General features: G+C 40.4%; 1 protein-coding gene and 1 pseudogene across 11 annotated transcripts in view; one reads left to right on the top strand and one right to left on the bottom strand.

Moving 5' to 3' along the window:
- The window catches only part of LOC147144176 (CUB and sushi domain-containing protein 3-like), a 708,031-nt gene that overhangs the window by 224,713 nt on the left and 456,011 nt on the right, over positions 1 to 27,307 (bottom strand). For 10 of the 11 annotated variants that reach the window (XR_015087713.1, XR_015087712.1, XR_015087709.1 and 7 more), the window contains exons 48-51: positions 27,078 to 27,266; positions 26,392 to 26,550; positions 25,448 to 25,636; positions 2,928 to 3,113 (exon numbers count right to left, since the gene is read on the bottom strand). Coding sequence is in view for 6 of the 11 variants with exons in the window: in XM_086037008.1 (XP_085893134.1) it covers positions 2,928 to 3,113; positions 25,448 to 25,636; positions 26,392 to 26,550; positions 27,078 to 27,266 (723 nt within the window). In the remaining 5 variants the exon portion in view is untranslated. The remainder of the gene's footprint in view (positions 1 to 2,927; positions 3,114 to 25,447; positions 25,637 to 26,391; positions 26,551 to 27,077; positions 27,267 to 27,307) is intronic. The other variant, XM_086037005.1, reaches the window with a different exon arrangement.
- On the top strand, positions 17,509 to 19,594 carry LOC147144180 (uncharacterized; annotated as a pseudogene).

The raw sequence follows: 27,307 nt of genomic DNA, 5'->3' as shown, positions 1-27,307 counted from the left end.
ATCCAACAGCTCAACTGTAGGTGTACAGGGGGAAGTCCAAAGTTGGGAAGGAAAATAGCATGAATGAGTGGATGAGGTGTGGAAAAGTTGTGTAGGATAGTAGTTCAATGGAGGGAATCGGCTGACTAAATTGCAGCCTCCTACCAGCCCGACCAGAGCGGGGATGATTCGGTTTGGTCCAGTTCTACTCCAGGTAATTTCTCAATCCGGCTCCTAGCTCACCATCAACCAGGCCTGCATAAAACAGGTCCACATATGATCCTGTGTATACACAATCAAATAGCTTATTCAAATAACACAACTGCGTTATAAATAGCCTCAACATTCAAGTATTCATTTCAATTCAATTAATCCAATATTGTTCAATATATAAATATATTTGTTGTATTAAATACAAGCAGACAAACATAAGTCAAAAGACAAATTGCATTCCAGTTACAATCATATTTCATATTTAAGAAATACGGCATTCAAAATATCACCAAATTGCAAGACTAAACTGATTGTTCAAATGCCTAGAAAGACAAGTTGACAAAGTTGACACACTCACCAATTCCATCAATCGAGCATACACTCCATTCCGCTCCCTCACCCGCTCAGCGGTCGGCTCAAACAGTCGGCTCCTACAGTTCACGTTAGTTGCTTTACGGGTTACACCCTTCGATGTGATTCTAAATCAATAATATACGGCAACGTACCCGCAGCAAACAATTCCCTGCATGTGTCACATCACGTTCTCCTCCGCCAGCGGACAATCGCTTCCACATTCAAGCAAATCGGACTGGATGCGCTACACACGTGACCGCACGACAAATCGGACTGGACGCGCTACACACGTGACCACATAACAAATACGGAAGTAACCACCGGAAACAGAGATCGTAATACGAAGAGAAGAATAACAAAGTACAAACACGAAGAGCTAACAGAACACAATATAGAGAGTACAACTGCGCTCCAATGAACTTTGCTGCGAAAATATAAACCAAACCTCTGCGAGACACGATTCACTGTATAGAGACAGTATACTCTGAAAGGTCAATGCAAACAGTAAAGTTTGATTCTTGAGGGGCTCTCATTACTCCATCCGAGGATCCTAGCCCAAAACACGCAACTATAACAGTGTTTTCAGCAAACAAATTAACAAAAGTTGTCTGCAACAGTGGAAACGTAAATTGGCTATCCTCTGGCTTCAGCCATGAGTGGCCAATTGTTAGTTCAGTCATATGGAAGTCTGTGACATCAGACATGCACACAGTGGCCAAATCAGTATGACACCTGTCCAATTGATATCCTAACAAGTTACATGATGTAGGTATATTACAAAAAAATTTGAACAACTTAAAAGAATATTTAAAAAATAGAATATATCATTTAATAGAGATTTATGACACAAATAAAATCAGCCCTAGTTTGTAACTTTTATTTTAGGACACAAATCATTTTATGCATATTTAAGTGTCAATACCATTTGTATAAATATGGTTCCACATTGTCCACCCGTAACTAATGGAAAACGTGTCATTTAATAAAGCAAAAAAACTCTCCTCACCAGACTTCATTTAAGGGGCTCGTAAGGTTCAGATTTCCCAAATGGAGCGGTGTGCGTGTCACCTGCAGCGTCCCAACAGTGGTGAGTGTGACTGTTATGTAATAATGTGTTATTATTATTATCATTATAATTATTATTTTCATCAAGTATTTTAATATTTTGACGGTGGTATGGTTCATCATCTGAGGGATGCACAACCTATCTGCTTAACAGTAGAGTCACTGCTTGATGATGTACCATCTTTGTGAACTGGACTAAAACAATAGAACAGTACTTCACCATATCAATGCAGAGAAAATATATAAAATTAATATCCTCTGGCAGTAGTGGAGTCTGAATGTTCTCCTTGTGTTTGTGTGGGTTTTGTCCAGATACTCAGGCTTCCTCCCACTTCCAAAAACATATATGTTAGGTCATTGAAGACCACATTTTCCATGCGTGAATGTGAGTTTGAACTGTAATTTGTTTATAGGTGTCCTTGACTGGCGACGAGTCAAGGGTGTACCCTGCCACTTGCCCAGTCAGGCTCAAACTACAGCTCAACCGTAACCTTGATGAGGATAAGCAATATAGAAAATTGATGGATGGATGGATGGATGGATGGATAGATTAACTCTCAGGCACCCCTCACGGTGAAATAGCAGGATTTTTTTTTCTTAATATTAAAGGAACACTTTGTCATGTCAGTTTTTGTTGATTATAGTGGCACCATGTGGACAAAAGCGGTAGTGTTTGACAAAAGTCAACCTGAGCTCTCGCTGGCCTGCAAGTTGGACTGAATTACATTTCTATTTCCAGTGCCTGTGTGAAAGATGAATAGTGATGAGGTAATGGACCTAATTTTGATTTAACAAAACTTTTTTTTAGTTGTTTTGTTTTGGGGCTTCTGCCATGACACCAGTAATAGCGCGTAGACATTCAAATCAACTTCCGTCCTTATAGCAAAATGAGGAAGTGAGAATGCTGTAAAGCAATTAAGGACATTTGTATTTTTTTGTGGGTGCCAGGGTTACTCCCATCCTCCTCGAAGTTGCTTAGTGCCAGTAAAAACAATACAGACCCCCCAGGGCATGACAAAAGTCCCATTTAACTACTTGTAAGTCAACTTTTCATCAAAAGAGTTATGAAAAAAATAAAATAAAATAAAATTATTTCCCGGTGCTGCTTTAAAGAATCCCGATGAAAAAACATGGGGAAAGGTAAGACTGGTTCTTTTCAGACTGAGACCATGAAATATTTTGACAGGGTTTTGTTGGATGTGTATCTAGGAGAGATTTCAAACTTTAACCCTCTCCCCACAAGTCAACTTCTTGAAATCACTGTCACCATTTCTTGGCATCTCCGTGCCTCCTCCTCCAGCTGTGCTTATACTCACGAATGCATCCGGGTATCTTGTTGTGGTTGCTCCAGGTACCTTCTGGCTGGCAGACTGTTGTCGTTAACTCTTTGGAGGAAAGCCGGTAACCACTGTTGCAAAAGTAGGTCACCCGTGTGCCAACGGAATAATCAGCAGCGAGAACACCTCCGTTCACTGGCGCACTGGGTACGCCACATGACACAGCTGCAAGAAACAAGAAGACATTTATTGACAGACATATGTTGACAGGCATTTATTGCGCAGACACACAGTTGAGACAGATTCTGCAGATAGGAACAATCTCTGGAAGTAAAGTCTATCAAATCTCACTTTTATTTGTTTGGTGAAGTAAAACTCTATTCCTGAAACATGAGCACCTTTATTCATCATAAATATTTGATATTATGACAAATCAAAATTAAAATTGAATAATGAGGGTTATTTCATACTATATTTATCTTTCATAGTGTTATGATTACAAATGAAAAAAAGTAACTGGAACGGTTGTAGATTTCTGATCATTGAAATAATACATATTATATTTGGACGTACTCTAGTATAACTAGCACAAGTAAAGCCAATGGGCCAATACTAAACATGTTTAAACTTATATGAAGATTGTATTAAATATTCGTAAATATTCGCAAACCATGGAGCTCTTAGCACTCCATATATCCCATTGACCAGTCCAGTTACGAGACACATGACCATTTTGTGCCAAAGTACTCTTGCTCAGATTCTGCAACACAGAAGTAAATCCGAATTGGTGTGTGGCCACGTCATATTTGTTTGTGGCCACACATAACTGTCTGTCCATTCAGACAGCTAAATGAATCTGAGAAGGGAAAATTCTTTTAACGGGTTGGCAAATAGTGTAACTACCTTTGATCACTGAAGGAGTTGACTCTACCAAGGTACTAGTGGCAAGTCATATTTTGGTAAATTCCATATTATTCAAAAAAAATTATTTTTACATACACCGTTGCAATTCCAACTGGCATTTTTACCTGAACGCCTAAAAAGGTGCATCCAAAGTTAATTTGAAGCTGTACTTGAACCTTTTGGAGTACAGTATCAGCATAGTTTTGGTCTCTTTTGAAGATAACCCTTTATATTTTTCTCCTCAACTATCAGAATCTTTTTATAAGCTACTGGAACAGAATTATGGAAGTTTGTATACATAAAAGAAGGCAGATTTTATGTCCGCCTATTTTTTACTTTATTTTTTTTAAATCTGTCTGGAAAATTATGTAGTAGCGCGGTGGACTGAAATAATACAACAGGATTGCAGCTCAAAGTCTCCTCCAATTCCATTTCAAATTAGACAATAATACAACAGAAAATTAGCATTTTAGTTATACTAAAACGTTTTACTAAGGACATGTCCAAGCGAACCAAAAGTGTGTCATTTGGGTGATCCAATTGCAACCATGTTCACATACGTAGGGGAAGAGGCTGCTATTGTGGAATGCTTCAACAATCATGAGTTCTAATGACAAGTAAGACAGACTTGGCGCTATCATATCCTACATCCAGATAAAAAAAACACAAAAAAAATCAAAGAAGGTGACGCGCTATGACATGCGCTTTGGCGCACGGCCCGGCGTCACTGCCGGCGGCTTTGAAAGTGTGTTACGCAAGTTACGCACAGTGTTTGTTTTTGTTCAAAAGAGTTTCCATGTTTTTTTGTTGTTGTCTTTTTAAAGAATTTTATTGGTCATTGAATGCATCAATCACCAGCTTAGCAAGTTTGGTTGTGACTGCAAACATAACTGACGAATCATCCATATGCAGGGGTGGTACTATTTGCGCATGGAATATGTTCATTGGCTGTTGTTGAACTCCTGACACGGGAAACATTCGTGTTTTGGATCAAGCAAGCAATCAATCAAACATAAGGTCGAGCCTATGTTTTGAAATCTTGTGTGGCTAAATCGTCAAAGCTAACTCAATCTATGATGGAAAATATGGAAAATATGTACACTATGCGAATCTGATAGCAACATGTAACGGTTGGAGCAGCTAATAACGTGGCTTTATGGATGTCAGGCTGCTTGGAGCAGGACCAAAGCTTGGTTGGGTTCTCATGGAGTCTGGCCACTGCGTGGTGTCGGCTCTAAAAGGGGGCAAAACTAGCGTATTACTTCAGTGTTTGCTGCCCCGCCGGAGTTCGGCGCGTCTACCATGTGTGTGGTGACGGAGGTTCGGAGAACTCAAATTTTCAGCTTTGTGCAAGTCGACCACGGGTGACTTTCGGGCGCGTGGGAGCGCAGTCAAAAATGCAGCCAAAAGATAAGATAAGATAAGAATGCCTTTATTGATCCCACAGTGGGGAAATTTTCATTGTTACAGTAGCAAAGATATAGGTCACACAGGGGCGGCGGCATAATGTGGCCATTAATGTGTAACATTGACGGCAAACATTTAGAATCAAACCTATGTAGATATACGCAGTAACATGTGTATATACACATGTGTATACACACCAACCTACATCTACATAAAAAATATGAGGAACATTCATTTCGGCCTGTACATAGTACAGAGGAAAAAATACTCTAAGTGACAGTGCTGCAGTGATGTAGTGAAATGTAAGGAACAGCATTGGATAAAAATAAAACTAGACTAACAGTAGTGGGGAATGTTGAGTATTGCACGGTATTACAGTAGTGGGGAATATTGGGTATTGCACGATATGAGCTCAGGTGCAGGACTGCACAATTGCACTAATGACCGCCAGTTTGTAGAGACTACACAATGTTCTTGTTAAAGAGTCTGACAGCAGCAGGCAAGAAGGAACGGCGGAATCTCTCCTTTGCACAGCGAGGGTGTAACAGTCTGTCACTGAAGGTGCTGTGGAGTGCTGTTAGGGTGCCCTGGAGGGGGTGGTCTGGGTTGCCCAGCATTGATGACAGCTTGGCCAACATCCTCCTGTCCCCCACCGAGTCCACAGAGTCCAGGGAGCAGCCCAGGACAGAGCCGGCCCTCTTGACCAGTTTGTCCAGCCGCTTCTTGTCCCGGGCCGAGACGCCGCCTGCCCAGGTGACCACTCCCTGGAAGATGACCGATGCAACCACCGAGTCATAAAAGTTCCTGAGGAGTGTCCCCTGAACCCCAAAAGACCTCAGTCTCCTGAGTAGGAAGAGTCTGCTCTGACTCTTCCTATAGAGGGTTGTCGCACCAGTCCAGTTTATTGTTCAGCTGAACACCCAGGTACTTGTAAATTGAGACTCTCTCAACATCTGTTCCCCGGATGTTCACTGGTGCAGGTGAAGAGTGCTGGCGCCTACCGAAATCCACCACCATTTCTTTGGATTTCCCCGCATTGATCAGGAGGCGGTTCTGCTGGCACCAGTCCACAAAACCCTGAGTAAGTTCTCTGTACTCCCGATCATCTCCGCCTGTGATGAGGCCGACAATCGCAGAGTCGTCAGAGAACTTCTGCAGGTGACAGGTAGGGGTGTTGTCGTTGAAGTCCGAGGTGTAGAGGGTGAACAGGAAGGGAGCCAAGACAGTTCCCTGTGGGGCCCCCGTGCTGCAGAGGAGCACGTCAGACACACAGTCCTGTGTCCTCACATACTGTGGCCGGTTTGTGAGGTAGTCCTGGATCCATGTGGTGAGGTGGTGCGCCACCCCCGCCCGCTCCAGCTTGTCTCCCAGTAGGGTGGGCTGGATGGTGTTGAAAGCACTGGAGAAATCAAAGAACATGATCCTCACAGTGCTCCCTGCCTTCTCCAGGTGGGAGAGTGAAGTGTGGAGGAGGTAGATGATGGCATCATCCACACTGATGCCAGGCTGGTATGCGAACTGGAGTGGGTCCATTGAGGAGCTCACCAGGGGGCGCAGGTGGACAAGGACCAGTCTCTCCAGGGTCTTCATCAGGTGAGACGTCAGCGCCACTGGTCTGAAGCTGTTGAGCTCCTTCGGGTGGGGGGTCTTTGGCACCGGGACCAGGCAGGATGTTTTCCATAGCTGGGGGACCCTGCCCAGCTTCAGGCTCAGGTTGAACATGTGCTGGACAATTCCACACAGCTGGTCTGCGCAGGATTTGAGGAGCTGGGGGCTGATGCCATCTGGACCCGCTGCCTTCCTCGCCTTCATCTTCTTCAGCTGGTTCCTCACCTGAGATGTTGTGAAGGCCAAGGCTGGACAGGAAGGAGTGGTGGCTATCTGGTGTAGCTGGGAGCTGGAGACTGTGGAGAAAAGAGGGGAGGGGGTGACACGCCCAGCAGGAGGAGTAGGTGGAGACTGCAGCAGGAGAGACTGAGTGGAGGCAGGCATCTGATCGAACCTATTGAAAAAGAGATTCAGCTCATTTGCCCACTGCAGGTCCCCCCCAGTCCGGGTCTTGGGTTGTCCGTGGCCTGAGATGGTCTTCAGGCCCCTCCAGACTCCCCTGGCGTTATTCTGCAGCAGCTGCTCCTCCATCCTCTTCTTGTAGGACCTTTTCCCCTCTCTGATCCTCCTCCTCAGCTGGCGCTGCACAGTCCTCCGCTCCTCTATGTTGCCTGACGCAAAAGCCCTCCTCTTCTCCTTCAGGAGAGCTTTTATGTCTGGTGTGATCCAGGGTTTGTTGTTGGAGAAACACCTTACTGTCCTGGTGGGTATGGTGTTCTCCATGCAGAAATTTATATAGTCTGTAACAGTGTCCGTTAGACTACTAATGTCTTCCCCGTGAGCATCGCTGAATACTTCCCACACAGTTGTGCTGAAGCAGTCCTTTAAGGCCTCCTCGGCCTCTCCAGACCATCTCTGAACCGTGCGGGTCACAGCTGGCTGCCTGCGGACCAGAGGTTTGTACACAGACTGGAGAGCCACCAGGTTGTGATCAGCTTTGCCCAGCGGGGGGAGGGGCAGTGATGTGTATGCCTCCTTGGTATTGGCATAGAAAAGGTCCAGTGTTTTATTGTCTCTGGTGTGGCAGGTGACATACTGTGTGAATGAAGGCAGAGAGGAGGAAGGGGAGGCATGATTGAAGTCACCAGAGATGAGTACCAGGGCATTTGGGTGCTGTGTTTGTAGCCTGCTCACTGCTGCAGTCAAGACATCACAGGCTGTGTCGCTGCTGGCAGCTGGTGGGACGTAGACGGTCACCGCGATCACGTGACTAAACTCTCGCGGGATGTAGAATGGCCTCATGCCAACAGCTAGCAGCTCAATATCCCTGCTGCAAAGCTGCTCCTTAATCGTGATGTGCCCAGGATTACACCATCTATCGTTCACAAACACAGCCAGCCCTCCTCCTTTCCTCTTTCCACTCTCCAGCGTCCTGTCCGCGCGTATGATTTGGAAGCCGTCCAATTCTACGACCGCGTTCGGCGTTAGCGTTGTTAGCCACGACTCCGTGAATAGCATCAGGCTAGCCTCCCGGAAGTCCCTCTCGTGCCGGGTAAGCGCCGCTAGCTCGTCCATCTTGTTGGGGAGCGATCTAACATTCCCCATGATAACAGACGGGAGGACGGGATGGTATCGTCTCCTCCTTTCCCGGCGTTTAACCCCCGCACGAGATCCCCGTCTCTTCCTCCTCAGCTCACGGGGGATATCGGGTCTCGCCCCGGGAGCCGGCACATGGTTAGCACGGAGTGCTAACAGCTGATTCCGGCTGTAAACAATGGGGGCTCGGCTCCGAGCCAACCAAAAAGGTCAAAAGATAAATTTTAGATGTCAGAGAGAGTTAGAGGTTTCTCTTGAGAGTGGGATCTTGTGTTTTTGGAGATGGTCTGAGAGGCGAGCGGTTGAGAGAGAGTGTGAGAGGGCGAAGTTGAGAGAGAAGGAGATATAAAGGCCAGGCCTTTTTATCTGCTTAAGAAAAAGGGGTTTCAGGAAAAAGCTCAGGTTTCAGGTGAGCATCGATTCGTGCCAATAAATTTACATTTGTGTCTATTGAATAGGCTTGTTTTGAAACCTTTCTGAATTTCACAACTTGTAACTGGCATCAGTTGTCAAACTTCAGCTGGAAACATATCATTCTGAATGCGTCTAAAGTTTAGGAGTCAAAGATATGAGTTTAACCCAATATCTACACTGTTATCTCATAAACCTGACCAGGAAAATTATTATAACCATAGTGAAGGGTTCCCATTCATCAATGCAAAGTTAGCAGGATACACACAGTAAACAATACACAGTCATACATTGGAATATGTTTCATTTCAAGGTAATTTTGTTTGACCAAAAGACAGAGGAAGTTTAAAGTTGCAGTTCCCATGTCGATCTCTTGGGGTCAGTCATTATCCAGCACTGTCAATGTTCTTCGGGGCTGGCCCCCTGCTGATCGCAAGAGGGACCTCCTGGCTTCCCACTGGGGGAAGCTCCACAAAGTCTGTTTAAAGGCGTCCGAATCCACATCCGTTATCTGTAGAGGGGGTCCAGGTGACAAAGAGTGGCTCCTTATCAGGAGTTTGTGTCTTTCTGAGTCCTAGAGTGTCTTTGTCAAATCCAATTGCCGGTGTCCCCTGGTGATCCAATTGTTTCAAAGTGAGACTGGCATCTCCTGGCTGACTCTTGTCTCCAGCCCTGGACATGTGGTCCACATGAAGGCATCCTCGATACTATATATATATATATATATATATATATATATATATATATATATATATAGTGTCACAATTCCAAATTTCTGTTTCGATACCGATACCAATACAAATATGAATTTTGATACTTTTCAATACTCTTTGCAAAACAGACTTTGGAAACAATAACTTTAATGGCTTTCTCTACTGAATATATTGGCACTTGATCCATACAGATAAACTCTGCAACTGCCCTGTTGAGCCTTTTAGCATCTTTGCTGTCCTTTGGGTACTTCCTATGCTGTTGAAAGACATCTTGGAGAGTAGGTAGCTTATGAGTGGGTGGTGTCACCCTCTCTGAGCCAGTAGCACTAGACTTCTGTTGTTGGTGGAGGGAGAAGGAACGGTCTTTTAATTAACATAAACATGCACGAAAACTCACCAAACTTTACAGTCTCATCGGGCCTGGCAAAAAAAAAAAGATATTTTAAAGTCGCCATAAACGACGCAAACGAAATGGCTCTGTAGCGCCACCTAGAGTAGGAAGACAAAATAGAATTCCAGCCCGTTTGACCTAGGCCTACGAAAATTGGCAGACACGTGAAGCACCCCGAGACGTACAAAAAAGTTCATTGCAGCCATAGTGTAAAGTGTACAGGAAGTGATTGATGAATTTTTGAATGTCCAATTTTGGACTATTTTTGCAGGGTGCATACTTTTGCACCCATGTCCCAGAGGATTATTCCAATTGACTTCAAACTTCGGATATATCATCTTAAGACCTGGAACAACACCTGGGAAAATATTTGTGAGTTTTCGATAAAATATATGTCGGGGGTGGGGCATCAAATTTGGCATACATTTTTTCCTTCTCCATACAGGAGAGAAAACCTTAATAACTCCCCTGCACTTGCTCCAAAAAATCCCAAACTTCACCTGTTTGAAAAGAGTCGCGGCCTATAGACATCTATTTAATAATATTCCGATATACATATAGCGCCACCTAGTGGTGACAAACATTGCCATTTTTTACATTTCTATTTACTGCACAGAGCCCGTTGAACAAATCCGACTGAACATTTGTCAGAAAAGCCTCAAGACTTTGATCTTCTTCTACGCCGAGTATTGTGACTTTTCGGTGAAGGGCGTGGCCTTGACGGTGCTGTAAATCTGATTATTCAATGTGACAATAAATACAGTTTTAACTTGACTCAGATCATCCAAACTTCTCGATTTTTTTCATATTAGATGATAGCCAAAGGCTGAAGACATCTATGAACCCTTTTTTTCATCATAGTAATAGCGCCACCTAGTAGCTGAAGGAAATAATTTTTTCTTCTTTTTGTTTTTTTTCTTTGATGTTTTTATCCTAGCAGGTTAACCGGGTCCACCTCATCTTTGCTTGGAAGGGTGTTTAGGTCTTCCTAATATTAAAATATGAAATTTGTGATTTTTCGTGAAAAAAGTTGCTATGGCAACACCCAGTTCGCCAAAAAATAACGCTCATTTTGAGGGTCTGAACATGCTCAAAATCTCACGAAACTTTGCACATACGTCAGGCCTTGCGAAATCATCAATATTTTTTTTTTTACTTGTTTGCGCAATTTGTTAAAAATGGCTCACTAACGCCCCCTAGAATTTTTTACAAATTCAGCCCCGGTTGTAATTTTTACCTAGATTGACGAAACTTTGGTGGTATATGTAACAGTTCAAGTCCTACAAAAAAGTCTCTTGGAGCCATATGCTAAACCAAACAGGAAGTCAGCCATTTTGAATTACGTTTAAGGTATGAATTTGCTCTGATTACAATAGCTACTGGAACTTGACCCACATGATAATTTCTTCTAAAAAAACTACTGACATTTGATAAAAGTCGAATCCTGAAGACATCTCTGAACTTATTTTTCATCGTAGTGGTAGCACCACCTACTGGCGAAAGGAAGTACATGTTTTTTTTCTTTGATCTTTTTCTCCTCGCCAGTTAACCAGGTCGACCTCAGAATTGCTCGGAAGACTCTGTAGGCCTTCCTGATGTCAAGCTACGATATTTGTGATTGTTCGTTAAAAGCTGTCGCCATGGCAATGGGCAGATCGCAAGTAAAACTACGCTGATTTTGATAGTCTAAACATGCATGAAATCTCACGAAACTTTGCAAACACATCAGACCTGGTGAAATCATCTTTTTTTGTTGTTTTAAGTCGCAATTGTTTAAAAAAATGGCTCGCTGGCACCCCCTAGATCTTTTTTACAAATTAGCCCCAGTTGTACATTACACCTATATCCACGAACATTTGGTGTATATGTAACAGGTCAAGACCTACAAAAAAGTCTCTTGGAGCCATGTGCTAAACCTGACAGGAAGTCCGCCATTTTGAATTTACTTTACAATTCTGCATCACGTTGACTTTGAATGCAGCTGTAATGTGATCCACATGATAATATCTTGTCAAAATTTCACACATTTGATGAGAGTCAACACCTGAAGACATCTACGAACTAACTTTTCATTGTAGTGGGCTAAATGAAGTACATGTTTTATGTCTTTCATGTTTTTCTCCTGGCAGGTTAGCCAGATCTCCTTCAAATTTGCTCGGAGTGTTTAGGCCTTCGTGATGTTAAAACACGAAGTTGAGATTTTTTGCAAAAAGGTGTTGCCATGGTAATGCCCAGTTTGCCAATAAAACAATGCTGATTTTGAGAATGTAAACATGCACAAAAACTCATGAAACTCTGCCCCGACAAGAAGGCCTGAGAAATCAATCAATCAATAATTAATTATTCAATTGTGCAATCTTTAAAAGATGGCTCGCTGCCGCCCCCTAGAATATTTTCAAACAGCGGCCCCGTTTGTACGCTTCACCTACATCTACGAAAATTTGGTAGTGTATGAAACAGGAAGAGACCTACAAAAAAACCTTTTGGAGCCATATGATAAACCTAAGAGGAAGTCCGCCATTTTGAATTTAGTTTAAAGTTTGGACTCACCTTGACTACAAAAGCTGCTGGAACTTCATTCACGTGATCATTTCGATTTTTCAGTTCCAATGTGCGAGCATCCCAACGTGCCGGTACCCCAACATTGCCAGGGCTGCGAGGGCCCTTTATAGCTTCTTGCAGCTCTAGTTTTACTTGTTCTTATAATTCATAATTCAAAGGGTTTGTGTTTTGAAACTATACATGAAACATTTAATGGACATAACTAGAAAAATAAATTGAGCTTCATTAGATTAGATATTGTGGGCTAATAAAATGTTTTACAAAAAGGTGTTTCAATATAATATCTAATTTATATAGTGTGCCTTGATTGGTTATTTAAATATTTTAAGAACGTATTTACATTTTTAAAATAATATTGTATGTATTTATTAATCATGGACATTTTCAGGGGTTGAAAGTGTCTTTGGCGTACCCAACAACTGGCGAGTGGGTAGAAAACTTCTATTAGACAAAGAGATTTTTTTTTAAAAGACAATACAGTAATATATAATTGACATTTGTTAGAATTACTTTTTCATATGTTGGTCTGTCTAAATTGATTTACAATCAAAGCAATCACATTGTGTCTCTTCACAATATTTTATTAAAAGCTTCTACACAAGAAAGATATGATAGACTTTACGTTTTTTCTTTTTAGACCACTGGTCTTCATAAATTACTAAACAAATATAAAAATCAATCACATTTGGCAGATAAAACACTTAATTTCACCCCCTGGACATGTTTAAGCTCTCTGTATGTCGGCTACTGAAAGATTACGACTGGGCTGGGAGGAACTTTATACTAATTTCTTTGACATTATAGTATAGTGAACTGGTGAACAACATTATCACCTGTTGTTCTTGACAGAAGTTGCGGAACAAATTCGCATGGTTGTCCTTCAGATGTTTGGACAAATTTGACGTGTTGCCTCCCTTCACGAGGGACTTTGTAGCACCACTTGCACTGTGGTGCTTCTGTGTTCCGTGGCTCGCCTTTGCCATTCGGTTTGAACCCGAACTACTTCATACCGTACTTCGGGTCCCTGTTTTATCAACGAGTACTGGCTTTTCTGCAGCTGGTTTTCTCCGTTCCTCGTTGTCTTCCACCTGCTTTGTCTGAGCGACTTCACTTTCTCTCTCTGCCTCTCTCTGTGAACATGTATTTTTAATTTTTTTTTTTTGATTGATGCTTTCAAACATTCACAAATATTGTTGTATAACAATAGTGAACATATCAATATAATACTACATACACACATAACCAACATAAAAAAAAACAACGTACTTTAATGTACAAACACGTGTCTTATTTTTAATTAATTTTAAGGTATCTACATATTGTTGAAACTCAGTAAGTAATACTTGATAATTTGGGTGGGATTTGGACATCTTCATCTTGTGTAAATAAAACTTGCCAAATTGTAACATAAGATTAATTACAAAGGACAAAGATCTGTCATCATGTATACAATTTGTAACAATATCTTTTACAGCAATTGCAATAGCATGACCAGTTTTTTCACATATATATCTTTCAAAATCTCTTCAAAATTTTGACGATATAGGGCAATTACAAAATAAATGCAGAATTGTCTCAGACTCACTTCCACAGAAGGTACATTTATCATCTACATTAGTAAACTTAGAAAAATAATTATTGCAAGGATAAATGTTATGCAGTACTTTAAACTGAAGCTCTCTTATTTTGTTTGAGATGCAAAATTGAAGGGGGCATAACCAAGTTCTACGCCAATTTATGTTATTTAATTATGTATTCCAGTAGAATTTACCTCGTGGATATATTTTATTATAGCTACAAAGCGTATTCATAATATGTTTTTTTGTGCGATTTTTACAAAATATATGAATTCCTCTAAGTGTGAGGGAAGGTGTTTGAGTTTTTATACGTTCATATGTCGGATGACATTTCATCAATTGAAGAATAATCTGAGGAAGAGCATTTTCAATCGACTTAAACTCTTTGAATTTAACTGGGAAGGATTTTGTTTTTATCTTTGAATTTAACTGGGAAGGATTTTGTTTTTAAAATATTTTCATAAGTGTAAATATTGCCATTACATTAAAAAAAGATGTGAAACATAAATTATACCCTTTTCAATCCAGGCTTTATTATATAACGTTTTATATTTTATGGTAAAATTCCAATTGTTCCAAATTATTTCTTTATGAGGAGAACAATTATGGCCTAATTTCCACGCTAATAAAGCCTGTTGGTGAAATTTTTAAAGTTTAAGTGGTAATTTTGTAATACAAAAATTGCAAGTCAGTAAGAATTGTAAACCACCAACTGCTTTAAATATGTTATGAGGAATAAAGTTCCAGAGTGACGTTGGTTGTTCCATGGATTTCTTAAGCCATTTGATTTTGAAGGTAGAGTTCAAATGAAAAAAATCTAGGACTTCCAACCCTCCTTCTGCTCTCTTTAACCTAAGAATTTCTTTTTTGAGATGGTGATGTCTGTTTTTCCAAACAAAATGCACAAACAAGTTGTTAATGACAAAGTACAAAGTGAATCATTTATAAAAAGCGATAGAGCTGGATAAATGAATCTCGACGCGCCTTCAGCTTTTAAGAGTAAAACTCTCCCAAATATTGAAAGGTCTCTCTGTAACCACATAATAAAAAATAATTTTGCTTTTTGGATTCTAGAAGAAAAAAAATAGATGCTGTCTCTCTGATGGTTTCTTTGAAATATTAATTCCTAAATATTTAACATTTTGCTAATCTGGAATATAAAACAAATTGCTCATCGGTGTTATAAAAACATAATATTTCAGATTTCTTGGTATTAAGTTTTAGACCAGAAGCATCAGAAAAATCTTGAGTAGTTTGGAGCGCAGATTTAATTTGATATTTACTTGAGAAATAAAACTGTATCATCCGCTAGTTGAGAATTTTTAAATTCACGGTCAAAGATAGTTAAACCATGAATATTGGAATTTTGTGAAATGCTTATGGATAAGAGTTCCGCAACAATAATGAATAGAAAACATGAAATAGGACAGCCTTGGCGTACACCTCTTGATACAGAAAATCTTTTAGACATTGTATGACAGGGGTGTCAAAGTCAAATGGACGGAGGGCCAAATAAAACATTTTGCGACAAGCTGAGGGCCGAACTGACAGAATGTTCATTGAATTTTTAAAAAAATGTCAAGATTGGATTGGGTCCTTCACGCCTGCTCATGATGTCACGCTTCATATTTCTGTAATATATTTCTTTGCCTCTATGTTTGTCACCCCCCTGGCTGTTGTGTTTTTATCTTCGAAGTTACTAAATTAAAAAAATAAAGTACATTACTGCTACTTTGAGGAGGCAGCCTGTACGTAACTTCCGTTTGGGTTTCTCCTGCTAAACTGGAAACAATTTTCTGGTTGACTGAGGCTGCAAAATTGTGTTTACTGTACATAATGTGAAGTAAAACGGGTGGGTGCTACTGTCAGAAAACACAGGCCCGTATTCCAATTGACACGTCTATTTAGTGTGGTCTGCAACAACACAAAGAATAACCTAGCAACATCATCCAATGCATATCCACTAGTTAACAATATGCCTAAACATTACAATTCATTGTATTAAGCAATTAAATAGCCAAACAATACATACAATACACATTTCACACGTTTCATCACTAGAATAGTTAGCATACTAGCCGAAATAATTAACTAGTGGTCATCAACGTGACATCACTCACAAGAACATATCTACGCTATTATGTACAGCAGTTACCTACACTAACCGAAATGATTAAACTCACCTTTTAACATTTACACACAACAACAAACGTGGTGAAACACGGGAAATATGCAACTACTGAGTTTGCTGGCACGAACAAACTACGAGCTGTGTCGAAGGAGCAAAGAGAAAAAAAAAGTCACTCACTATCAACACTTAGCGCTCGAATAGCGTTCAATGCCTGCTCACAGTGTAGGATCTCAGCACTACGTCGAAATTCAATGAATTTATCAAATGCCAACAATTAATAATAATAATAATAATAATAAAACAACGTGAGTTTTCTAACATGAAGTTTTTCTTAGGGCGGCACGTTGGTCGACTGGTTAGCACGTCTGCCTCACAGTTCAGAGGTCGTGGGTTCGATCCCAGCCCCGGCCTCACTGTGTGGAGTTTGCATCTTCTCCCCGTGCCTGCGTGGGTTTTCTCCGGGTACTCCGGTTTCCTCCCACATTCCAAAAACATGCATGGTAGGTTGACTGGACTCTCTAAATTGCCCCTAAGTGTGATTGTGAGTGTGGATGTGTGTCTCTGTGTGCCCTGCGATTGGCTGGCAACCAATTCAGGGTGTCCCCCGCCTACTGCCCGACGCCGGCTGGGATGGGCTCCAGCACGCCCGCGACCCTTGTGAGGATAAGCGGTATAGATAATGGATGGATGGAGTATTTCCGAATAAAGTGTGCTTTACTCCAAATAAGTTTTCACCACAATCCGATTCTGCAATGAAATACATTACAGAAATAGTGTAACGAATTGGGTTATCTGTGTTCTAGTCGAATTTGTGTCTTGCCAAGTTATGTTGTTTCCGAGGTTAATAAATGCATCGTGCGGGTCGCTGGATGGGAGGGCATGCGAGCGAGAGTAGCGGAGGACGAACAGGAGAGTGGTTGCTCTTTTTTGACTGAACGGGTGTCGTACTGTATTGGCGGCACAGTAGACGGTTGGACTAATAAAAATGTGATAATTAAACTATGTCTGTGTTCTTGGAAGACGCTACAATATATTTTAAAGCGTGACATCATCGGCAGGCGCGAAGGACCCGATCACATCTGCTACCCACATCGGCTTGCTGCGGGCCGGATCTTTTAAGAAAGCAATATCTTCCTAGGGGCCGTAGAAAACCTTCTGGCGGGCCACAATGGCCTTGACTTTGACATATGTGTTGTAGGGTATAACATTACGGAACTGGTTATGTCTTTATAGAACATGGCAATAACGTTGATGAAACTATTTCCAAAACCTAAAATTTGCAAGGTTTTTAGGGATGTTCTATTGAATCAAACTCTTAGGTGGACGGCCTTCACCCTAACTGGGAAGGTGCCAGAAATATAGATTACTGTTTGAGCCTTCCATGACAGTTCACATTAGAGCAGGTCGGGTTACAGGTGATTAGCGAGCCTGTAAGAACGGTTGTGGAGTCTGTAAGGCTAGAGTTTTTTCTCAGTTATTTACCGTCCCACCGGCTCGTACACTGGATTTTTAGATGAGTTCTCTGAGTTTTTGGCAGATTTGGTAACTCATGCAGATAATATAGTGATTATGGATGACTTTAACATTTATACAAATCTCCCGTCTGAACCACTTACAGCGGCGTTTCAGACAATAATTGATAGCTTTGATTTCACGCAGATAATTGACGAAGCGACGCATACAAATGGTAATACATTAGATTTGGTATTAACCCGAGGGTTAGCATGCTGAAATGTAATGGTGTTACCGTATACTACTGTTATGTCTGACCATTACTTTATAAAATTTGAAGTGCGGGCTCATTACCATCGCCCTGACCACAATCAAAGCTTTAGCAGCCGAAATATTAGTTCTTCAACCACCGATGCGCTGTCTGAGCTACTGCCCCTGGCAACTGCTTCGTTTCTGAGCTATATTGGTTCGATTGACAACCTCACAAATGATTTTAATGCTGCTCTGTTAAATGCGCTTGACTCCGTTGCACCATTAACACATACAACTTGTCCTAAACGGCCTACTCCGTGGTTTACTGAGGAAACCCGCTCACTTAAACAATCATGTAGGAAGCTAGAGCGCAAATGGCGTGCGACTAAACTTGAGGTTTTCTATCAGGCATGGTGTGATAGCTTACTAATATATAAAGAAGCACTCGCCTTAGCCAAAACTAATTACTTTTCCAGATTACTTGTTCTAAATAAAAACTATCCTAAATATTTATTTGATACAGTGGCAATGCTAACGCAACAGCTGCCGACCTCCAATAACTCCTCTCATTCAGCCCATGACTTCATGCAATTCTTTACGCTGAAGATTGAGCGCATTCGGGACGAGATTAAGGACACCGCTCCTAAAACCCTGAATTCCGCGAATACTGATTTTAGTCGGGTTATTATGGCTGATAACTGTCTGACAAACCTATCTCTTTTTAAAATAGTATCTCTTGAAAGCCTAACAAAATTAGTTGGTGCGGCAAAACAGACAACTTGCGTGCTCGACCCGCTTCCTGGTAAACTCATCAAAGAATTGTTTACAACCCTAGGACCCTCCGTCTTAAATATCATTAATTTATCACTCACCTCGGGCACTGTACCAGCAGTCTTTAAAACCACTGTTATTCGACCTCTGCTTAAGCGGCCAAACCTTGATCCAGAGAACCTCAGTAATTATAGGCCGGTTTCAAATCTCCAGTTTATTGCGAAAATTCTCAAAAAAGTTGTAGCGCAACAGTTTAGTGACTATATGGCCGCTAATAATCGATTTGAAACTCTTCAGTCAGGATTTAAAGTCCATCACTCCACTGAGACGGCTCTTGCTAAAGTGGAAAATCTTGGTGTTATTTTCGACCCAAATCTGTCTTTTTAAATGCACATTAAGAATATTACAAGAACCGCATTTTTCCATCTCCGTAATATTGCTAAAATTCATCCAATTCTGTCGAATAGTGATGCAGAAATTTTAATCCATGCGTTTGTTACGTCTCGCCTCCATTATTGTAACGTTTTGCTCTCTGGTCTTCCGATGTCTAGTATTAAAAGTCTGCAGTTAGTCCAAAATGCCGCAGCAAGACTCTTGACAAGGATGAGAAAGTTCGATAATATTACTCCGATATTTGCCAATTTGCATTGGCTCCCAGTCCACTTGAGATGCAATTTCAAGGTTCTGCTACTTACGGACAAAATACTGCACGGCTTAGCACCTTCCTATCTCATCGACTTAGTGAGACCGTATGTTCCGATCCGAAACCTTCGGTCACAAAATCCCGGCCTTTTAGTGATTCCGAGAACGTTTTCTATCCGGGCACCGATGCTTTGCGGATATTAGAGGCACTACCTCAGTAGAAATGTTTAAAACACGACTTAAGACTTATTTGTACGATTCTGCATTTAGTTGAACTGTTTGTTTTGGCCTCTTTACTGCCGCTTCTATTCTTTTTCTGCCCCCTTTTCCCAGGCTTGGGAATCAGGTGATGAAGACCGAATTGGAGGTTGCTGTTTCAATCCAACAGCAACTGACTGCTACAAGATTGGAGGCTGTCCACATCCTCCGAGGCGAGGTGTTATGGAGATTTCTACATTGATGACCATTGGGCCCCTGCTCACTTCATCGATGTCATCTTCCTGCAGCACTTAATTTGATTAACTTTCACATCACTTTAACAAACACTGTATAGTACTATAATGTGTGTTCAATGTTGCCCACTCGGCATCCATTGCAGCCTGATCATCCTGGAAGGGGGATTCCCCCATCTGTGGTCCCTTCTCAAGGTTTCTCACTTTTCCACAGTTTTTTTTTAGTTTTTCCTTGCCCTCCTGGGAGTTAAGATCAGGGGATGTCATGTATATGATCTGGTGCATATGTGAAGCTCTTTGAGACTTTCCTGTGATTAAGGGCTATATAAATTAATTTGAGTTGACTTGACTTCACTTTGTAAAAACCGAGAAAAAAGCAATAACGCATTTGTGTTTATAACATCTGAACAATCAATTAGATCCAACACTAATCTAACATTAGAACTAATATGACGCTTAGCCATGAAGCCATTTTGACATTCACTTACTATTTCTTCCAAATTCTTTTTCAGCCGTTTAGCATAAACCTGTGCAATAATTTTATAATCTAAAAGATTATAAATGGGTCTCCAATTTTCAATGAATAAGTGGTCTTTACCACGCTTGGGAATCAAGGTTAATAAACTTTGTTTCATTGTTGCCGTAATCTCTTGTCTTGTAATACAATTTTTAAACATAAGTAAGAGATGATCCTTAATCAGGTACCAGAAGCAGAGATAAAACTCCACTGTCAAACCATCATTTCCAGGGGATTTCTTCAAGCCCATTGAATGTATAGCTTCAGATAATTCTAGATATGAGAGCTCAGCATCACAAGCATCCTTAAAATTTTGAGTAATCTTAGGTGTGAACACTTTAATGCGGTTTGTATAAATTGTATTGTATTGTATAAATGATTCACTCTTAGCCTGATTAAATTTAGACAAATATAGATTGCTATAAAATAAGGTAATATAATCTGAAATAATGTTAGTGTTGGAGTTTACGACGGCATTAATATTAGAGGTAATATTATTCAGCTTTCTATTTCTTTTTTCTAATGCAAAAAAAGTAACTGGAATTTTTTTCTCCATTTTCCAACCATTTCGCCCTTGACCTGATGACCGCTCCTTTTAAATTTACATAAAATGTATCTAAGTCATCTTTAGGATTGTTAAATGTTTTTAATTCCTCTTATGATAAATCACGCTTCAAAATCAATGGCTGCAATGCATCCATTAAACAGGTCAAGTTGTTGGATTTTTTTTTTTAAATATATATATATATATATATATATATATATATATATATATCTTTACTTCTATTTATTGCTACTTGTCTAACTTTAAATTTGAAGAATTCCCATTTTTGGATTGAATCCATTTCTTTATCATCAAATATTTCTTTTACAAGGAGAGCTATATTTTCCTTAAATTTATTATCTTCTAACAAATTATTTAATTTCCAGTAACCTCTCAAGCTTGATTTGCTTTTTTGTCCAATCAATTTTAGGGTTATTAATTTATGGTCAGACAACGGGGCATGAGAATGATAAACATCTGTCATAATTTGTAAACCAGGGGTGCCCATTACGTCGATCGCGATCAACCGGTTGATCGCAATGGCATTGTGGGTAGATCACCAGCCTATCATCCATCCTCACCTGGAAACGTTTCTGGCGGTGCGTTTCAATTGGAGTCAATGTAGTTCGCACAGGCAGGCACGGTTGCGTATGATGCGTTTGGAGCGGTGGGACGCGGAGAGAAACACTGGAAATACGCCCATTTGCTCACTCGGCGCGTATAAAACAAGTAAACTTTTATGCCATTCCGCCTCGCGGCAGCCAATGTTCATCGGACACAGCCCCACAGCGTCCTGTTCACTCAACGGCTTTTTTTTAACAGTTATTGAACTTTACCTAGACAGAAATATTGATAGCATTAGCATAGTGTGCAAAAGAGTTTTATACGCGCCGAATGGAGCAAATGGGCGGATGGTTGTTGCTGCAAATCTGCTTGAGGCTGGCTATCAGCTGCTACTGTCCGGACAATGCGTCCCTGGCTGATTCCATTCAGTGCGAGTAAGGTAATTACAAAACATTTTTGTTGTTGCATTGTGGTATATAGAGGTTGATGCAATGATCCAAGGTACACCAGCATATAGGGTACATATAAAAATAATTCTCAATATACAGTATTTATAAATAATGTGTTTTGCATTTTGAGTGGGCAGTAGATCATTTTGACTCGGTCATGTCAAAAGTACCTCTCAGCCTGAAAAAGTGTGGGCACCCCTGTTGTAAACCTTGATGACATCAACCAAATCACCCATCTATACGGGACTGTAAAGACCTCTTGGAGTTTGAGCATGTATACTCTGTGCTGTCCGGGTTCATAAATCGCCATACATCATTCAGATGAAAATGATTACTGATAAACATTGTGGTTTTGAAACCTGATAGTGATGAGAATCTTGGAGGGTGTCTGTCCTTTTCATCATTAGAAGCATCAATATCGTCACCTCGTATAACGATGAGAGTGTCATTATATTTAGACCTTAAAGAGTCCAGGGTTACAGAGAGCTTGGAGAAAGTGTCCTTTGCATTGGCAATATTATTTGGACCATAAACATTACCAATTATAAAGACCAAATTGTCCACTTTTAAAAACAAAAGAATCCAACATCCGTCCTCTGAGATCATAGATTCCAAAATATCCCCTTCGAATGTGTTAAACAATATTGCAACACCAGCAGAATGATTTGAGCAATGAGAAAAAAAAATGTATCACCCCAATGTGATTTCCAAAACCGTTCATCTTCCTTACTTGAGTGAGTTTCTTGTAGGAGTATTATGTCCGTGTTGCAGTTCCTAACAATTAAAAATCTTGCTTTTCTTTTTAATAATATTATTTGGACCATAAACATTACCAATTATAAAGACCAAATTGTCCACTTTTAAAAACAAAAGAATCCAACATCCGTCCTCTGAGATCATAGATTCCAAAATATCCCCTTCAAATGTGTTAAACAATATTGCAACACCAGCAGAATGATTTGAGCAATGAGAAAAAAAAAGTATCACCCCAATGTGATTTCCAATACCGTTCATCTTCCTTACTTGAGTGAGTTTCTTGTAGGAGTATTATGTCCGTGTTGCAGTTCCTAACAATTAAAAATCTTGCTTTTCTTTTTAATAATATCACATAGACCTCTTACATTCAAAGAACATAAATTCAGTGCCTTAAAAATTAAACATGACATTTTAACAGCTAAATATAACTACTAAACTAATAATTTACAAATTGAGTAGTATTTAGCACTTTTAACCTAAACTATAATTACCAATAATCTAATCTCACATTTGAAACTGTTTACCATTCTTAACACAACCCCATAACACTTCTAACAAATGTTGAATTTGTAAACATTACAATCAGGTTATTTTCTTTCCTTCTATGTAAGCGTTGGGGCCACGGAATCCTGCTCGTTTCCCTTGTTTTCTTGCACTGTCAACCAAAGGCCATAGTCGGTTTCTTTCCATCCTTTCAGCATGTGTCAAATCTTCTTTGAGTTGTAGTTTCTTCTCTCTCAGAATGTCATTGTCACGAGTAACTCTCCAAATCTTTCTTTTGTAGGACCACATGTTGAATTGGACGATGATAGGTCGATTAGAGTTGTTGCGTGGAACCCCACTCTGTGTGCCGTGTCAATAAGAAAGCCCATCTTCTCCTTGTCCTCGGGTGTGAGCATAGCGAAAAGTTTCATTTTTTCAGCCTTGACATTTTCCTCTGGTGTTTCCTTCATCCCGTACAACCTCAGGTTCAAGCGCCTGCTGTATCTTGCCTTTGTTGTCGTGGGTACATTTTAGAGTATCGGAGCTCCTCACCAACACACCTCACCGGCCGCCAACTTGAACAGCTCTCCTCTGTGAGCATGTAAGGAGCCGGAGGCGCGTGGGCAACTACGTCACACTTGCTCTTAAAGAGACAGGCTCCAATTTACCAATTCATTCACATACAATGAAATGAAATAAAAATACCGTTTGTTTTTTAAATGCGGGTATACTACCGTTTTAAAAACTCTAGTATTGTGGTACTATACTGGTACCGGTATACTGTGCAACCCTAATATATATAAAATGAAATTTGTTGATAACGTCATTCTATAGACCTGTCATTCAAAACAAAGCACATCTTGTTTTTTTACAAGCAATGCTTATGTGAGGTATGCAAGTTGGGCAAGGAATTTGTTTTTATAATGTGTTTGGATTATGTACGATTAAAAAAAAAACAGCATGTTCCCATGCTGTCTTTTAAGAATGAATGACTCGCAAAGAAGACCTACCACACAGCTGTGAGTTTGTGTCCCTGCTTATTCTGAATCTGGGCTAAAGTGATGGCAGCACTTAAACCGGACACAAATCTAGGGTCTTCATCATTTGACCCAACTCAGACAGCTGGGATAGAGGAAAGAGTACAAGAAAGCCAGCATCTGCTAAGCCACATTGAATGGGAAGGTTTATTTATGTAAACAAGTAGACAATAAAATTGAGCAGTAATGGTGGCTGCATACTAAGAGACATCAAAAGGTACATCTGCCAATATGGCCTGCAGCCACTTCATTGCCCTTCACGACCTCAGATAGAATTAGTCAACATCCATTTGACTCCATCTTGCTCACAACTCAACACATACTGATTACAAGTCTGAAAACTGTTCTACATGCCAATTTGGGTATGAGGGGTTCCATTTGTTCCAAATGAAATTTTGCAACAAAATCAGACGACATGGGGCATTTAAGGTCAGTGTGTCTCAGAAATGATAAAAACAAAAACAAAAAAAAACATCTCATTTACATACATTACTCGTACCCTAATGGATACACACTATAACATACATATATAATGGACTGTGAGGGAGTAAAAAGGAAGACACCATAATTCAATCCCTCCCATCCAGAGGAAAGCAGATGGACAATTCTGGCATGAATATATCAGCGTAATTTGCTGATGTTTGAGTTCATGTGCCGTGGGCAATTGTTAAGCTGTTGAAATACATCCCAGGTGCAAAGTCTTTTTCTCTCAAAATAAAGTCCAGCACATATTAGGACGTGAACAAGTATTTGTCTTCTCAAATTCTTATTTTTTTATTTATTTGTTTTCCCACTTTAATGTTAAACCTTGTTAAAGTCATGAATTACAGTGACTGTGGCTAATCACATTTTTGGGGTAAAGTTCATTTTCAGCCAAGTTCATTTTCATTTACCACACCAAAGCCCGGTTACCTCTAGACCTGTTAAATCACAAAAACACTTGTTTTTGCTTGTCATAAAAGATACAATTCACCAAAAGATCTCAATAAGCTGCAACATAATGTCACGATCCAAAGAAATTCAATTCCACATAGAAAATATTTGATTTCAGTTGTGCTGCTGAGGGTGGCCCAACCATCTGTTAGATTTTAGAGGCAACTATTTTTTCCATATAAACACACAAATATCCAGCTTAATGGACAGCGTTCTCCACCTGCTGCTGTTTGCTGTAACGTAAGTGTGCGTCTGTACTCGAGCATGCAATCAGGCATATATAAATGCAGACATTCACAGGTGCACATCAAACGACCCAATCAATTGAATGAACAAAAACAGCACTGGACCACTGGCTGACAATAAAATTGACAGATTCAGCCCTGACATTTTGTAGCGCTTCAATCGCAAGAGTTATTATTAATATGAAGTTGGAAATAAAAGGCTGCCTGTGTTAAATTAGCTCACCTTGACAGGCGGGAACTGGCGTGTCCCAAGTGAAGTAACCAAAGGTGGTCTTCTTGCATATAGCTGTCCCCTTTCCTATCAGCTTGTATCCCCTGTCGCAGGCCCAGCGCACGGTGCTATTAACATGACCCCCAGTTTGGCTGACTACAAAACCATGTTGTGGAGAGTCAGGGGTACTGCAGTACATTGCTGTAGAGAATGGAAAAGTAAAACGAGATTGGGTTGGGGAAAGAAAAGGCAAGGGAAAGAGGAGAATGAATGATAATTCAATAAAAGAGGGGAGACAGAGGAGACAAACAGGTAAAGAAAACAAATAAAACCCCAAAACCACTGTCACTTCAGACAAGTGTTCAAATGTGTAAAGGCCAATCAAGTCAAAGGTGAGTGTCTTTACAAAATGTATCACACCGACTTTCATCGTAATGCTTGTCTAGAATATGTAATGGAGACATAACATGAAAAATGAATCTCTTTTGTGCCTTTTTTCATCATTATTGATGCATCTCAAATAGAAGAGGAGTTCCAATTGTGTAGCACCACCTGCGTTATTAAACAGACTATTAAGAATTTAAAGCCTTTTGAAATGGATGGCAAAACAACACGCAAGCCTGCCTGTAAGTTTCTTCTTTTTTCATTGGTTTTTAGATCATAAAAACAGTAGCTATTGTGTGCTATCTTAGCTTCTGTGAAACTAAATGTGTCTGGTAACTAATAACATACTTGATGATATCCCCAAACGACGATAATATGTGACATCTAAAATCATGCATACTTATGAAATGCACAGAAAGTTGATAAATATCATTTGGCTCACTCTTCATGGCACTACACAAATAGTTACTTTATAAACCCATGGTATTTTAGTATTTTATTGTAGTTTGGAGACATAATATACACACATATTAATAATTAAAAGAGAAAATAATCATAAACGGGATACATACTTTGATACTCACCCACATATCTGATGTGGAAGCCTCGTCGGTTGGTGCCGTGGTCAGATGACCAGCGCAGCAGGAGCTGATGGCCAGTGGTGGTCAGGCTGAATGGCGTCTCAATGTCACCACTGAGTGATGCCAGGCTCTGGCTGTAAATGTTTGGACCTGGCTCAAGAAGAAGAAGTTCTGAATTAAACCTTTGGTAAATTTTATGTCACATAAGCAACTACACCTTATATAAATATGACCAAATGCCCATGTGCAGTTTTGTATGTGAGCGTGGAGGTGGTGGTGAAAATGAATACCAAACTTACTCCAATCAAGTACAATGGAAACTAGTCAAAATTGACAGCCCTGCATATGGTAATTTGACTTTTTGTGTGTGTGTGTGTGTGTGTGTGTGTGTGTGTGTGTGTGTGTGTGTGCGTGTGTGTGCGTGTGTGTGTGTGTGTTAGGGGCTGCTTCATCAGTCAAATCCAGTGGTCAAACTGCCATCCTGAATAACATTGTGAAACTTCAGAATTTACAAGCACAGTCATGACAATTATCTAAGATCAAAATGCATTTTGTTATTTGATGGTAACACTTTGCCCTGAGGAACATATTAATCGAACTACTGTAACTGCTGAAACTGAAATCCAGGCCAAACGGCCCATGTTCAGTGCACTGTACACTGAACTCTGCATACCCACCATCAAATATTTCCAAAATATCAAACTCCTTTTCTGTTTGGAAGAGTTCGAAGTGCAGAGAAATGTTGTAACCCTTCTCCACATTTATCAGCCACGAGCACATCTGTAGGTTGGGGTAGTTTTCAGGGTAGCCTGGGCTCAGGATTACTCCCGCTGAGTCAAAACGGACTTCATGAGCAGGACATTGGACTAAAACAAATGAACAACAAGGCAGTGTGAGAGCAGGACTG

The sequence above is a fragment of the Filicampus tigris genome, chromosome 8, assembly GCF_054856515.1.
Source record: "Filicampus tigris isolate MCC_2025a chromosome 8, RoL_Ftig_1.0, whole genome shotgun sequence".
Taxonomy (NCBI): Eukaryota; Metazoa; Chordata; class Actinopteri; order Syngnathiformes; family Syngnathidae; genus Filicampus; species Filicampus tigris.
Note: the sequence above shows the minus strand (reverse complement) of the source record. Positions and strands in the feature narration are given on the sequence as shown.